The 15352-nt window shown below is 43.7% G+C and overlaps 1 protein-coding gene across 3 annotated transcripts in view; it reads left to right on the forward strand.

Moving 5' to 3' along the window:
- Window positions 1-15352, forward strand: part of NSF (N-ethylmaleimide sensitive factor, vesicle fusing ATPase) — a 130815-nt gene that overhangs the window by 109340 nt on the left and 6123 nt on the right. For all 3 annotated transcript variants that reach the window (XM_045837118.1, XM_045837117.1, XM_045837119.1), the window contains exon 18: window positions 14865-14999. In XM_045837118.1, coding sequence (XP_045693074.1) covers window positions 14865-14999 — 135 coding nt within the window. The remainder of the gene's footprint in view (window positions 1-14864; window positions 15000-15352) is intronic.

Below are 15352 nucleotides of genomic sequence, written 5' to 3' on the forward strand. Positions count from 1 at the left end.
TTGGAGGGTAAAAGACCACTGCGGCTCGCCCGCCCCGAGCTGGACGTACAATTTGCCCAGTGTTAGGAAATGTCCGGCTTAGCGGTGAGAGGCTGGAAGACACCCCTCCTTCCAGCGAGAGTCCTAAAGCCGGCTCTTTTACTTGATGACACTGGGGCTCTTTTCAGGTCTCACAGATTTATGGAAGTTGAGGGGAATGTGCTTTTCACCATCAGGAGGCTGAAAGCCCTGGTCTTAATGTCAAGGAAGCTGCAGTGGAGAAGCGGCAAGGCCAGGTAAAGCGTCCCGCAGCCTGCCGCGGCAGCGACTGTATTATTTTCCTCATAGAGTGCTTCTGGGGCCTTCTTTTTTGGGTGGGGCTGGGGAGACACAGGGTAAAGTGCCTGAAAAGGAACTCCTTGGGTAAAATGACGTGACTTCCCAGTTTCCTCAGCAAGTGTGTGCAAATGGGCAATAGTTAAGCCCATTGACCTGACTGCTTTAATGCTGGGTTCAGTTGACACTGGGAGTCACGCTGGAAGACCACGTCCGTAGGTGCCAGAGCAGTCCTGTAATTTACGGAGAGCCATGCCTCGTTCACCTCAGTGCTCCCAGCCTGTCTCAGATCGTGGCATACAGAAGACAAGCACGTTCCATGTGGCCCTCGGGTGGTGGGGCGAGGCCGCTCGCAACTGCCAGAGACGCAGCCAGCCCAGCCTTCCCAAGGGCAGACGAGAGTTGATAACTTAGTCCACCTGAGACTCATATGCAGCATACCGGTTGTAAAACTCTTTGGAAAATGCAAACTTTTACAAAAGAAGATCACTCCAAATTCACAACACTGTTGCTAATGTAGAACTCAGACCTAACAGTTGCTCGAGTTTTAGCTGAAGTATAAAGTTGTTGAAAAAAATAACTCCTCACTGCCCTGGCACCTAGGAATGTCACCTAATAAGAAAGAAGTCAACTACAGGGTGCAGTGTCTGAGCCAGAGAGAAACCATTCAGAGACTCCTGCTGGAAACCCAGCAGACATGCTTGTTTCTCCGTGGTTTCACTTTAACACAACCAGTTTCTAGGTAAGATTGCTTTTTATATAATCCTTGTATGCTGTCCTCACACACTCTCACTTCAGAGATGTTATTAGGAAGTCTTGGTAATATTAAGCAACTGTTCAAGCTTAGGGTTGCTTTAGCCAAATAAACAGATAATAGAAGAGACTCCAGATGGAGCAGGCCTAAACATGAGTATCTTCCCGTCTATCTGTTCAAAATTAACCCTGGCTAATGACTACAATATGACTCAATAAGATATACAACTACTTTAGGAAAGAGGTTTTAGTCACTTGGCCAGACACATTCATCGTAATCACCGGTTTAGCGGTGACTTTCGCATTGGACTTCTCTGTTGTAAAAAAGCTGTAGGATACTTGACCATTTAATGATTCCTAAATGGTTTCTCCATTTATTAAGTCAGTAACATGAGATAGTTACTATATCATATAAAATTTTCTATAAATATATTTTGCTTTATAGTAGCTTGTCTTATAAAGTTCTGTGTAACTTGAACTTGCACATAACACGTATACAGCCATGCACTGCCCAACAGCTTTTTGGCCTGCGATGGGCCGCACACACCGCAGCAGTCCCACAGGGCTGCGGTGGAGCTGGAAAGTTCCCGTTGCCTAGGATAGTACAGCCGCCGTGTGGTAGCACGATGCACTCCTCGCGTGTTTGCAGTGGTGCTGGTACAAACGAACCTGCGCTCCTTGCTGTGTGAAAGTATAGCACATACGGCAACAATTGTAGCTCCGCCGTCTGGGTGTGTGTGAGTGTGCTCTGTGCTGTGTGTGCAATGACAGACCCCCTGACAACACACTTCTCGGAACATGCTCCCGTCATTCAGTGGCACGTGACTGTATATGTAGAACAACTTCAAACACATTAAAAAACAGTAAAAGAAATTTGGTGAGTCCTTTTATAAAAACATAGCTACAGATATTTGCTGAACAATACCATGTTTTCAAAATAGGATGTTTTGTTAGAACATGTCTATAATAGGTATCAATGAATACAAGAAAAGTATAAGACATATATATCACTTTCAGATAACTCAAAACTAAATATCTGTTTTAATCATCTGAGAAATGCTGTGGTTCTGAGACCAAATATTCTCTCACTGCCAGAATGTCTTTATCTAGCCCCATTGCCTTAAATGCATTACCATGATGCAGTATCAGTGGTAGAAAGTGTTGATTATGGTGTCATGGTCACCCATGGGGCCATGGATCTAGTTATGATTGCCGTCTCTGCAGAACTTACTCTTTGTGTTGGACTTGGACTCAGAAAACCCAAGACTGAGTCTCAGCTCAGCTGGCTTCTGGCTATATACCCTTTGCCCTTTGTGTCCATTTCTTCATCTATAAAATGGGGTACTTCCTCCTGCCTGAGCTACCCCAGTGAGGGCCTTTCTTCCTTTCTTTTAACCTATTGAGGCTGTATAGATGATAACATTTGTTGAGTGGACATTCTGAAAGTGGTGATTCTTAGCTACATATAGAATGTGCATTGGCAGCATAACTAGCACAGGAGTTAGAATTCAGAGACTCGACTATGAATCCAGTCTCTTAACTTCTGAACCTCACCTTTCTCGTTTATAAAGCAGAAGCAACAGGAATATTTAGGTTGGGAGAATTAAATAGGATAAATCTTCATTATAGTTCTTTATAAACTGCAAAGCACAGCTCGGTTATTAGTTTATCATTCACTTCAAAGAAAACTCTCAGTCTGTCTTCCCTTGCACACACACCCACAAATATCTGAAACTAGCAAAGTGACCAGCGCCTATCAAAGGAGCTCATCTCCACGGGCTACTGCTAAAGAAACCAGCCCTGGAAACGTTGGCAAGAAGAGCGCAGCAGCTCGCTTTTTCCCTCGAGCTGCCAGCCATCTTGCCCCTGCCGATGCTGCCTTCGTCAGCCCTGGGGCAAGCAGAAGAAGGGGCCAGTTTCTCGAAGAAGAGGGGTGATAATGGGAAGGGAGGACAGGGAGAAATACCAAGTGACGGCAGTCAGATGAAAAGCTCTGGCCACTCAGCTAGTGACCTGTTATCTATATAAACTGGGCCTATGTCAACAGCTGCCTGCATAACTATCAAATCACCTTGCACTTGATCCTCAGTTGTTCTTGTAGTGTGATTTCAGTGGTAGAGAAGGAAGGACTGGAGCGAGTGTGCCAGAAGTGTTTATTGTGATTGCCTTTATGTGAATGGCCTCCAAACTTTGAACACATACCCCTACTAGTAAAAAATATTTTAACTCATCCTCCCAATAGTTTAATACAGGTATTATTTTATAAGATAATGTGCATTTTAAAACGCATACACAGAAGGAAATTTTTTACAGAATGAAATTAAAAATAAAAGTGAAAGGCAAATCTAGTCTTTCTTAGTCTTAAAGGACAACTGCTATGACTGAGCCCTGGCTGGACTCAGTGGACTGAGCGCCAGCCTGCAGACTGAAAGGTCACGGGTTCGATTCCCAGTCAGGACACATGCCTGGGTTGCAGGCCAGGTCCCTGGTTGGGGGCATGTGAGAGGCAACCACACATCAATATTTCTCTTCCTTTCCTTCCCCTTTCTCTAAAAATAAATAAATAAATATTTTTTTAAAAAGACAACTGCTATGACTTAGATGGTAGGATTATAGATGATTTTTTCTACTTTAGTATTTCCTGTGTTTTGTAAATTTTCTTTAATAAGAATTTATTACTTTATGGTCAGGAAAAATAAAACCAACAGGTATACTATTATTTTCATTTTTAACTTAGCATACCTGTCAAAATTCTTTTATTCTAACCCTTCCAATTAATTTTCTGTGACTAACAGTTAAGTGAACCTACCTTTATCTCCCAGCTTGTCTATGTATAATGTTGTTTTTAATCTTATTTATTCTTTTGGGGCTGATTTAACGTGAGACGCCCTGTGGTCCCGAAAGTACAGGGTGCTGTGCCTCCTGACCACACAGTTGTCCTTGGAAACCCACCGGGCACTCGGCTCGGGCTGGGCTTCCAGTGGGGCTTATGGCTGCTGAATGCCAGTGTGACCGAGGTTGACAAAGACAGATGGTGACAGTTGTATTAAGTTTCATGGAAAGGAGATGGGAAGTTTCTTTTCCTCCCAAAAATATTCCTTTTGACAGGCAAGTCTGCAGTATTTAAGGAATACGTGCTTTTACCAGGATGTGCATTTGTTCCCCACACTAGAAACACGAAGATGAGTAAGACGCCGTCTCTGCCCTCAAAGAGCTCAGAATCCAGGACCATGTGTCCAGTTGTGCAGTTTGTGCCCCAGATTGAGTGGCAAGGCGGGGTGGACATCCAGCCTGCACCCTGCTCACCAAGCCGTCCACTCTGGTGTGCGGCTGAATCTGCCCTGAGTAGGGTTGCCAGACTTAGTAAACTGAATATAGGTAAACATTTCACATTTCAGAAGGACATCAAGTAATTTTCTAATGTAAGCTTAGCCCATTCAGTGTTTGGGGCATACACCAGCTTTACCTGGCAACCCTGTGCCTCAGGAAGAGGGGAAGAGGCACCTTTTTACTCACACACGGTGCTGGGCCTGTGTGGGCTGGGGGCAGAGGTCGTTACATGCACCCAGACAACTGCTTTTTCTAATTCATTCACCGAGGAGGGTGTTTTTTCTCTAATCCATACCGAGGCCGACTGGTGACTCTGATGTGTAAGCGTGATTTGTGTAGTTAGGTTTTATAAGTTAGCTAGGGTTCCAGTGGAATGTAAAGGAAAGCGTGGTCCACTTTACCTGAGAAAATCTGCAAATGTTTCCTAAGTAGTAGTTCTTGATCTTGGTCTTGAAAGACGAGGGAAAGGGGGATCTCTCAGGGCCGCTGTGCCATGCTACGGAGTTCTAGCTCAGCAGCAGTAGGGAGAGACAGTGAAGGGTATGCTACGCCAGAGTCAGCAGATGTATTATTTACATACTAACTGATACTTGGGACTTTAAGGATATGTTTCATGTACAGTTACTTATATCTCAGGTTTCATGTGGCATATTCAGTGTCACTGGAGGGAAGAATAGGAATGTGTAAGAACTCAAAGTCTTCGTTTTCTCCAAATGACTGAATCTTAACCTCTTTAAATATTAATTATCATACTTTGGCCTTTATTTGATTTTTTGTTGAATTTATTGGGGTGACATTGCTTAATAAAATTCTGTTTCAGGTTACATCATCTGTGTATTGCATTGTGCGTTCACCACCACTTGAGCCCTTTTTAAAAGGAAAACTGGCACCCTGGGCAGGTGGTGGCACGCTGTCCCACGCGCCAAAAGGTCGAAAGTTCAATCCCTCATCAGGGCACGTACAGGAGGCAACTGATCGATGTTTCGCTCTCACATTGATGTCTCTCTCTCTCTCAAATCAATAAACGTATCCTTGGATGTGGATTTTTTTTAAAAAAAGGAAATAATTGCTACATATATTTTGGTATCTGAAGCTAAGTATCATACACCCTATGTTAATGAATACGGATTGTCATCCCAACCATAATTGCCTGGGTCAGCAACACCACCAGTAACAGTAAGAGCTATCAGAATGCACCGGCCTGCCGTGGTGGTCAGTGAGTGGGCCCAGTGTGCCGTTCTTGTCTTGTTTTTGAATTTTTGGGCCTCTTGTTTTTAATGGTTTTGCTATGAGTTGTATTAGTTTCTGCCTCTGACAGTTTCCCCTCCTGACTTGCTGCTTCTGGTCATCTGTGAAGGAGAAAGGCCACCCCCAGGGCCCAGGAGTCATTTGTGCAGGGAGAGGAGGTGGCCTGTGCAGAGAGCCGTCCTGTGAGCACGGCCACATTACGACTGGTGTGGGCCCCTTCACCCATTAAATAAAAGAAGTCAAAGTGTTATTTTTCAACTATTCGTATCTAAAACGCTTTGTTTAACCTGAAAGTTCTTTTTTTCTGATTTTAAAAGAAAGAATATTTTTGTGGGCCTCCCACAAAAGTCTTATGGGCCCTCGTTACCGATGGGCGAGTCAGCACGCCCAGGTTCAGCCTCCTGAACCTCACTTTATTTCGTGTTTTGCTTTCAGTCCTAGAAGCTCAAGGATTTGTGCGTATTCCTTGTGTTTTGACTGTGTTCTGGGTAGTCGAAATCGTTTGGCAAAGTGGCCTCCAGAGAAGAGGTGTGGTCACCGGGCGCGTGGGCTCCGTGTCCTGAGAGGTCAGGGCCTGAAGCAGTGGGCTGGGTCGTTCAGGGATGGAGGAGGGCCGAGCGTGGGGAGCAGGCAAGTTCCGAAATACCTGGAGCGCAAGAGATGATTGCAAATGGGTAGGGACTCTGGAAAGCATTTTAATAAAGAGGAATACCATGGATAAAAAGCATAGAGGTAGAAACTAAATAAAAACTAAGAAAATTGACCTGACAGAGCAGAGGGGCCATCTCAGGGCACATCCAGCCAGAAGCTGAGGGACGTGGGGAAGGAACGCTGCGGGCACCGGCCCGAGGGCTCGGGTTCCACCGCGGGTCGCCGGCCTCCGTTTCCGGTGCGAGAACACGCCTGCAAAACTACTCCTCTGGCACCGAGCATCCTAAGGGTACAACTTTTTATCTTCTTAATTTCTTTGACCTTTTCTCCTAAGAGCTCAGGGATCATAATTTCTAGGTAATGTATCTTACCTAACTCATAATTAAGGATCAGCGGTTGCTGATGTGAGTTAAAACTACACAAGTAAGAACAGTGGGCAGCAGAGCTCAGTGGGAATTTCAGTGAGGCCTGAACTCAGCTGCCTCTCCCTCCCGGATATAAAAGCTTCAGACAGATCACTTCACCTCTCACCCCAGGTTTCTCAGCTGCAAAATAACCGACGCAGGAGAAGGCAAGGACCAAGTAACCTTTAAGAGCTGCTCCAAGTGTAAAAATCTGATGACTTGGTGTCTCTTTCATAAATTGCTACTAAAATATTCTTTAATATTACAAAGTGGGCTGCCCGCCTATAGTAAGTAATTATTTACAGTTCTTCGGGGTGAAGTGTCTCATTTTGCATCCAGTGTGCATCATGGTTCCCCTCCTTGTTGTCCCCTGCCCTACTTGTGATGGTTACAAAGACGGTAGACCAAGAATTTGCTTCAGGGGAAAAAATCTAATGGAGAGGTTAAGTGTAGTTGCCTGCCTAGTTGTAGCATGATTTATTTGAAACATCCTTCCTTTGGTATTCAACTTAAACATTTAACTACCCCCCCCCCAAAAGTTGCAGACATCTGAGCACAAGAAATCAGAAATGCGTGCAGGATGTGCAGAAAGGCCCCATGCCTCTCCTCGCCCTGACCAGACTCCGTGTGGTTTTTAATGGGAGTCCATTTTTTCCCTTGGTTGGGGGAAACCGAGACTTGTAGGAGATGCTTAATAATACTTGTTATCTCACTAGCTTAAATTAGTGGCTTCCAATGAATCTTATCTTTCCTCTGTTAGAGAAGTCTGCATTATCTAATTGGTAGCTTAACTGTTTATTGATCAGTTCATTAACTAAAAGAAAGAGCTATAACAGCCTTTACATCTACTCACATTGTAAACGAAGCATACATTGCTATTCATTTTAGATTATTTTCTTTAAAAGTTGTTGCTATCGAAGCATTCAACACTTGGAGCTCAGAGTACATTTTCCCGTTGAACACTTGGTGGGGTGTGCATTTTCCCAGGGCCAGACGAGAGGATGTAACAAAGAAGTGATCTGCTACCCTGGAGGCCTACGCTGAGACCACCATTCATTCATTCAACACAAATTCGTTAACTTCTACCATGTGCCAGGCTAGCCCTGAATACATCGATAAAACCAAACGGATGTCCTGCCCTTACGAAGGAGGACTAGCAATAAACAATAAATAAGTAGAGGCAGCAAATGAATGAACTATTTAGTGCATTAAAAGGTGATTTGTACTGTGGGGGCAACATCAGGATGAAGGGAGGTGAGGAAGGGAACATCGCAGTTTTAAATGGGGCTGTGGGAGGCTGTGTAGGCCTTGTGGCGAAGGGGACGTTCGAGCAACGCCTCGCCTGGGAGGGAAAGGACATCCAGGCAGAGGGAACAGGGGAGTCCTGCGCAGTAGGTGTGCGGGGCTAGGAACTGCCAGGGCGTGGGTAAGTGAAACGTGACTCTTATCCCCAGGGGCTTGACGGGCTAGAAACAAGAGTCAGACTTGCAGATAAATGCAGCAATAAATTGTTACGTAGAATTGTTTAAAACATCTCTATTGAATCATGCAGACTAAGTAAAAAATATGAGAAATTATTCCCCTTTCAAGAATGAAGCTAGTGTGAGTGACGGACTGAACCACCTCTTACCGAGAGTGTTTCCCAGGCCCTCTGCCCAGAACTGACTGTTCCCCTCAACGTCGCTGCTGCTCACCGGGGGGGCCTCACCCTCACCACTGCCACAGCTTCTCCGGGGGTGTTTGATCTTTAGCCTCGGCCTGCCTGGGCCTCCCTGCAGCCCTCTTTAAGCTGAAGACGGGTGTTCTCATCTTCACCTCACCAGTGAATCTGGGCCTTCTGGGGGAATGTGCTGTCTCAGAGTCTTTTGCTGCTAGTGCCAGTGTCGCTGGGAAGAGAGGAATTCTCAGGCGCCCCACTGCTCGCCCACTGGACTTAACGCCATGCATTCTTGACGTCCTAAACAGAGGACGATTTTTCAGGTTCCCCTCAAGACCCATTTGTTCAAGCCCTCACTTCCTTTCATTCTTGCCTTCGGTGACAGAATGGCAAAGACCCCCTCCCCCAAGCATTCTTCACCTAATGCTCTACTCTGACAGGTACGTGCAATTTTTAATCCCATTTTTATGGTTGAGGAGGAGACAGGTCCTGAGAAGTTCAGTAATCTAGCCAGAATCACACAGCTGTGGGCGATGCTGCCTGTCCTTTTCCTGCTGCACCGAGTCACCTGTCTACCCGTAAGGGGACGTGCCGTCTCCCTTGCTTTCTGCCAGCCCTGGGCTTGCCTTAAAAAGGATGCCATCTCTGAGAAGTGCTGGGGAAGGGTGCGGACCCTCCTGGCGTGCTTCCTCTTAGAACCGGCATGTACCCCATGTGGCAGCTTCCAGGCCACCAGACCACCCTACGTGCAGCCGCCTGGGTCAGCTTTCTCTTCAGCACAGTTCTTCCTCCTCAAGAACCTTCCCTAGTTTCCTGTTGCTTTTTTACTAAATCTCCTTCCTTAGTGTAGCATTCTGAGTCTTCCTTTTATTGTTGCCCATTCCCTGTCTCTCTAAAAAGGACTCCATTACCAGCCCTCAGTGCTCTGGCTCAGCTGCCTCCACCACCCACACAGGACTTAGCAGCCTCAGAGCCCTGTCCCTTCTCCTCCAGTGGCCTCTTCTTTGTCAGCGTCTCTGCACTTCTCCAGGAATCTTCCCAAATGACCCCACTCCAATGAAACTCCCCACATGCTGTGTCCCTTCAGCCATTGTGAGTTTGCACTTACTGGTGGGTTACTTGGTAGTGGCCCCTGAATATTTATGTGCTCTTCCCAGCTAAATTGTAATCACTTCGAAAGTACAAACCAAATCCCATCATTCCGTAAGTACCTGAATGTAAGAAATTCCTGTTCATGGTCTGATCAACTAATCTATTTTATCTTTTAGTTACTGGGTTTATAAACTCTTAAGATTCTAAAGTTTTTCACAATTCTAGCAGTCATAAAATAAAGAGTAAGGCCTCCAGCACACAGCAGTTTGGGATTGCACTTTTAAACTCCTTAATCCATTTCAGGATCTCCGATTGTTCGCAGTTAATTCTTCTTACCGAGGGTGTATTACACTTGCTCCACATTGAATGATACGGAAAGAATGGCCTTTCTTTCCTGCATAGCTGACTTTACTTTTGTTCACAGGTTAAAATCAGCCCTTCCATTTCACTGCAGTGTTATATTGGTGGCATTTTTATTTAAGAAGAAAAAAAGCTTTCTTCCATATGAACTTTTGTTACAAATCAGTTTATTAGGGCCAGTCAATGGGCAGGACCTATGAAAGGGTGTGGATTATCTGGTTAGTCCTTTGTGCGGCAAAAGGCTTAGACACTGCTTAGTACTCGGCTCATTCTTCCTCATGTAAAGAAGTGTTGTTTTTTGTTTTGTTTTGTTTTGTTTTGTTTTGAAGGATCAACACCTGACTGAGCCCTGCCTTTTTCATGGTAATGTTTTCACCTGAGTTGCTTCTTATGGCACCAAGAATTAGTTAACTAATACTTATTTAACCTTGGAACAATGCTCATCATAATCCGATTGGCAGATAGTCATTTTATGTAGGCCCTTTCTTTATTGCAGCAGGACCAACAAATCTCAGTAAAGAGGATGCTGGGAACATTTTTCCCCCCAAATGTTCTCGCTCTACTTCTTTTCTTTCCATCAAGGGGCACGTTCTGGTCTACCAGACTTAAGACTGGTAGCCACACAATAACAAGTTGGATTTACCCTCTTGGGTTGAGCTCTAAAACTTGTATTTTTAAAGCTGGCCTTCCTGTTTTATGCTGCTGGCAGCTTATAATGGGGTTTATTAGAGCAGCGCACTCAGAGCTGTTTTTTTGTGATAAAGCTTCCTCATGAGCATCATCACTCCACTAATTAATATACAAAATGACCTAGCATAATTTAATCATTTCATAATGTTTTTTGGTGTTTTCTTAAAGATGATGATTTACAAGTCAAGGCCTGAACTTGCCTGGGTCGTGACCTCTCTGCAGTGTTTTGCAGTCTTGTTAAACAAAAAGAAAAGCAAAACATAAATTAGCATCTCTATTATAAGTTGCGCTACATTTCCCAGTCTTTCAACACTCTGAAGAGCGAGTCACTGTTAGCTAGGAGAAAGGTTCACAGGGAAAATGTCAGTTCCAGCTTTATGGAAGCAGTGGGAAGCTTCCTCCTTGATGCCACCCTCCAGGGCCCTCTGTGCTACAGGAGCAAGGTGAGGGGGCTGTGGAACCTTCAAACCCTAAGGGAAAAAAGAGAAGTACCACTTTCCTTTAAATGTAGGGAGGATGTTCCAGCCTGTGTGGCCTTTGGCATCTATTGGCCTTCAGGAATGTGTTTCTAAATTCACTCCTAGAATTCAGGGTTGAAAAATACTTAAGAGTGTAGGGTAAAAGTACCACTTCTTTGTTACAGTAGATATTTACAAGTTTTTGTGTGTCCGTAATTACCCTTACACCCCAGGTTCTTTTTTTTTTTTTAAGGTTTTATTTATTTATTTTTAGAAAGAGGGGAAAAGAGAGAGAACAAGAGAAACATTGATGTGTAAGAGAAACAGTGATTGTTTGCCTCTCACACACCCCCAAACGGGGGGACCTGGCCTTCAACCCAGGCATGTGCCCTGATTGGGAATCAAACCGGTAACTTTTCAGTCTGCAGGCTGGCGCTCAGTCCACTGAGCCACACCAGCCAGGGCAACACCCCAGTTTTGTTATTTTGCCTTTGGACTTAGGTATTTCTGCACCTTCTGGCTTGGAATATCCTTCACCTTCATTGTCCTAATCAACCTCCTCATTCCTTAAGACTCAGCTCAGGAGTTACCTCCTCCAGAGAAAAGACGTTTCTGTTTCATGTTTCTTCCCTCTTCTGTGACATCCTGTGATAACACCTCTGCCTTTCCATATTGTACTGTAATGTTCTCTTTTGCATCTGTCCATAGATACAAGGTCTGTTCCATATTCATCTAGGACACAGGTGGAAAACACAAGGCCCATAGGCCAAATCTGGCCCTGTGCCTTGTGTTATCTGGCCTGGCGCCTTGTTTTTACCCAGTGGCAGCGCCGAGCTCTCGCTCTCGTTAAGGAGTAGTTAATTTATACAGTCCTAAAGTTACATTTGGTTCTTTGAAGACAACCATGAGGCTGATGGGCCCCCGGTGAAAATGAGTCTGACACTGCTGCTCTAGGGCACTGCTGCACTGGGGCTTGGGAAAGCCCCGTTGATCATGTGTTTGATTTGTAGCTACTTGAATTCTTCACTCGCAATAATGATTTCCCTTCCATCTGTATACATCACAGGTATACATCTATCCCATAGGCTTTACACAGTCACATGATATGCCGATCATTAATTATACCAGAGGGTCTCAGCTTTGTTTCTTTGACACGTCCTTGTTGGGGCGTTACCCACTCTCGGCACAGTATGACCGGCAAAAACAAGGAGGAAGACTGAGATGGGCTAGCATGCCTTCCTACATTTATTTTAATTTCCACATAATTATTTCCACATTTATTTTAACAGCCTGAATTTCTAAGATCTGTGAATAGACTTAATGATTGTATTAAAAGCTTATCTATGGAATGAGTGTGTATAAATCTAGTGACATGAGTTTAAGATTTATTCTTCCATTTTCCAAGTAAATACTTTTTTTCATGTGTTTTTCTTCATGAAGAAAAGCAGCATACCCTGTTGGATTCTGGATCTGGTTTCCATTCCTGGCTCCGTCTTTTATTAGTTGACCTTGAAAAAATTACTTATTTCTGTGAGATAAAACTTCCTTCATCAGTAAAATAGAGATAATGCTAATACTGAATTCTCAGGATTATAATGAACATTAAATGAGAGATTGCAAATAGGAGCAAATGAAAGTCTCCGTGTTGGACTGTGAGGTACTCAGACCCCTTCCCCCATCTGCTTCCAGTATGCAGGAAACTAGGCTTCATAGTCCTCAGGAAAAGGGTTGGAAGGTTCTTCTCTGGGAAAAAAATTATGCATCCTGACCTTTGAGGGACCCCCAATAATCAGCCAAGTCTTATCTGATCATCCTTATCCTGTAGTGAAGCCCTCAGACTCAGAGCTCCCACTTATTAGTTTAACTCTTAAATGTGATTAGTCATCAAATAAAGATACACTCTTAAGGAAAGCTTCCAATGAACAAATAGGAAAAAACAAACTGAGAGGAAACAGAGAGAAAGCTGAGAACAGAAGAAAACATTTTTAAAATCTGTAGTATTCACAGAAATCTAAAATTAGGTATCGTATCCACGAAATATAATAGGATGAAATAAAAAAAATTCAAGAAATAACAAAGGGCTGTTAGAAATAAAAAATGTGATAGAAAGAGATTAATATAAGGGTTGGAAGATAAAGCTGATGCTAAGCTAAAAAGTATTAAAGAAAGAAATAAAAACCAAGAACAAAAGAAAAGGAAAGTAAGAAAATTAGAAGATTACAAGTAGACCAGTATCCAACTAATGGAGGTTCTGGGGTGGGGGGTGGGAGCGCAGGGGAAAGAAAATGAATGGAAGGAAATAAAGAAATTTCTTAGAACTGAATTGGTGTTTACAGTTTAGAACAAACCCATCTAATGCCAGCAGAATGAGTAAGGAAAAACTTACCTCAAGATACATAATTTTTAAATTACAGAATCTAGGGATAAAGAAAGGTTCCCTTTAAAATTATATTTAGAAACAAAGAGTCAGAAAATCAGAATGGTGTAAGTCTTCTAGCCAATAACACTGAAAATTAAGACGATGGAGCGAGCAGTGCCTTCAAAATTCTGAGGGGAAAGGACCTCTCACCTGGCTCCCCACACCTAGCCACACTATCAAGTATGAACAGTGTGTACAATATTAAGGGTGGAATAAAGTCATTTCCAGATATTCAAGGAAATGTTTGAATTTTTACCTCTATTATACCAAATTTCTGAGGAAGCCTTTGAAGTAGATATACCACAGAAAGAGAGAATTAATAAAGAAAAAGGAAGGCTAGGAAATGGGATGATGACGGAAGAGAGGAAGGTTCCAGAACTGTGGCTGTAGAACAGGTCCGGAGAGCAGAGCGCTCCAGGAGGGAACCGTCCCGAGTTCCCTGACGTTTCTGAGTGTGCAGAGAGGGCGCTCGTGGTTGTGTGTGTTTGGGGATGGACTCGGGATGGGTGCCTGGTAAACTAAGCAAAGTCGGGAAGTGGCAGTTAGTGACTCTAATGTAAGCACAATGTTTCCCAAGAAAGGAAATTAATACTAAACTACATGGCTTAGCTGTAAATCACATGTATATAATCATAATAAATATTGAACATAGATTAACCAAAAACTGAAATAACTATGTTAGAAGGATGAGAAGGATATATTGGGGTGGGGGGGAGTAAGTATAAAATTAATATTAAATAACCATCTTCCATAATAGGAGGCTAATAAATAATATTGAAAGATGGAAACAAAACTCTTAAAACAATAGTGTAACCTTGTTATTTGAAGACAAGGAAGGAAGTGCCAGGAAGAAAGCTAAGAGAATGGCCTCTGGAGAGAGGAGGTGCGGAGTGGTGGCCCAAACCTGGTGTAGTTTGTAAGCATCTTTCGGTATATTTTGGGATGGAAGATGAAAATTAAATTTAAAAATATTAAATAAGACAATTACGTAAAGCACTTAACACCATGCCTTTCACAGTTAAATGTTATAGAACATGTAAAATATTATTATTACACTACTCCTAAAAATCATAGCAAAGCTTTGCCAAGTGGGTGAACTTGAACACCGACTTTTCATTCATTCATTTCATTTTCCCAGTTCCCGTGATACACACGCCATGTTGGCGGTGGGAAACGAATTACAAACATGTACTGAAGTGTCTCGGCTTGTATGTCTCCCGGACTTTCTAAGCCATTATTTTATAGACGTGAGTGAGAAGAAAGCTGTTGCCTCTTTCTAAATCAGGTTCCAAAGAAGTGTTGCTTTTTCTGAATCATGTTGATTCTTCTCTTTTGATTTCAGGAGGACAGTTCCGAATTTTTTTCTCTCTTGCCTAATCATTTACATTTCTGTGATTAAATAAGTGGGTATTGTTCAGGCCTACCCTGTCAAGTGTTCTAATCAGCTTTGTCCTGTGCATTTTCACATGCTTTCTCTCCACGATCAGGGCCGCAAGCTTCTCATCATTGGGACCACCAGCCGCAAAGACGTCCTCCAGGAGATGGAAATGCTCACCGCTTTCAGCACCACCATCCACGTGCCCAACATCGCCACAGGAGAGCAGCTGTTGGAGGCTTTGGAGGTGAGAATGAGTCAGTGGATTGCTCACTGTTTATAAGACAGGACTTGAGGCTGGAAATAATGCGAAGGGCTGCCAGACATCACACCTGGTGTTTAGTTTCTATGTTAACCTAGAACATGGGACCTGGGCTACACCTTCGGGTGCTTTTAGGAACTAGAGGAAGGAGAGATGACTATCAGTGAGAGTGTGTTTCCCACTTCTCAGCATGGGCAGCACTCAGGCTGCCAGGAATGGACGACTCTGCCCAGCATGAGCGATGCACACAGGCGACATGGACCAGAAATGTGGGGTGGTGGAGGGGGCGGTAACGTGCTCAATATGGAAAAATCAGTTGTTCAGAGTAGCTTCCAACC

This window comes from Phyllostomus hastatus, unplaced genomic scaffold (genome assembly GCF_019186645.2).
Source record: "Phyllostomus hastatus isolate PE091 unplaced genomic scaffold, TTU_PhHast_1.1 phas_contig_210, whole genome shotgun sequence".
NCBI classification, from domain to species: Eukaryota; Metazoa; Chordata; class Mammalia; order Chiroptera; family Phyllostomidae; genus Phyllostomus; species Phyllostomus hastatus.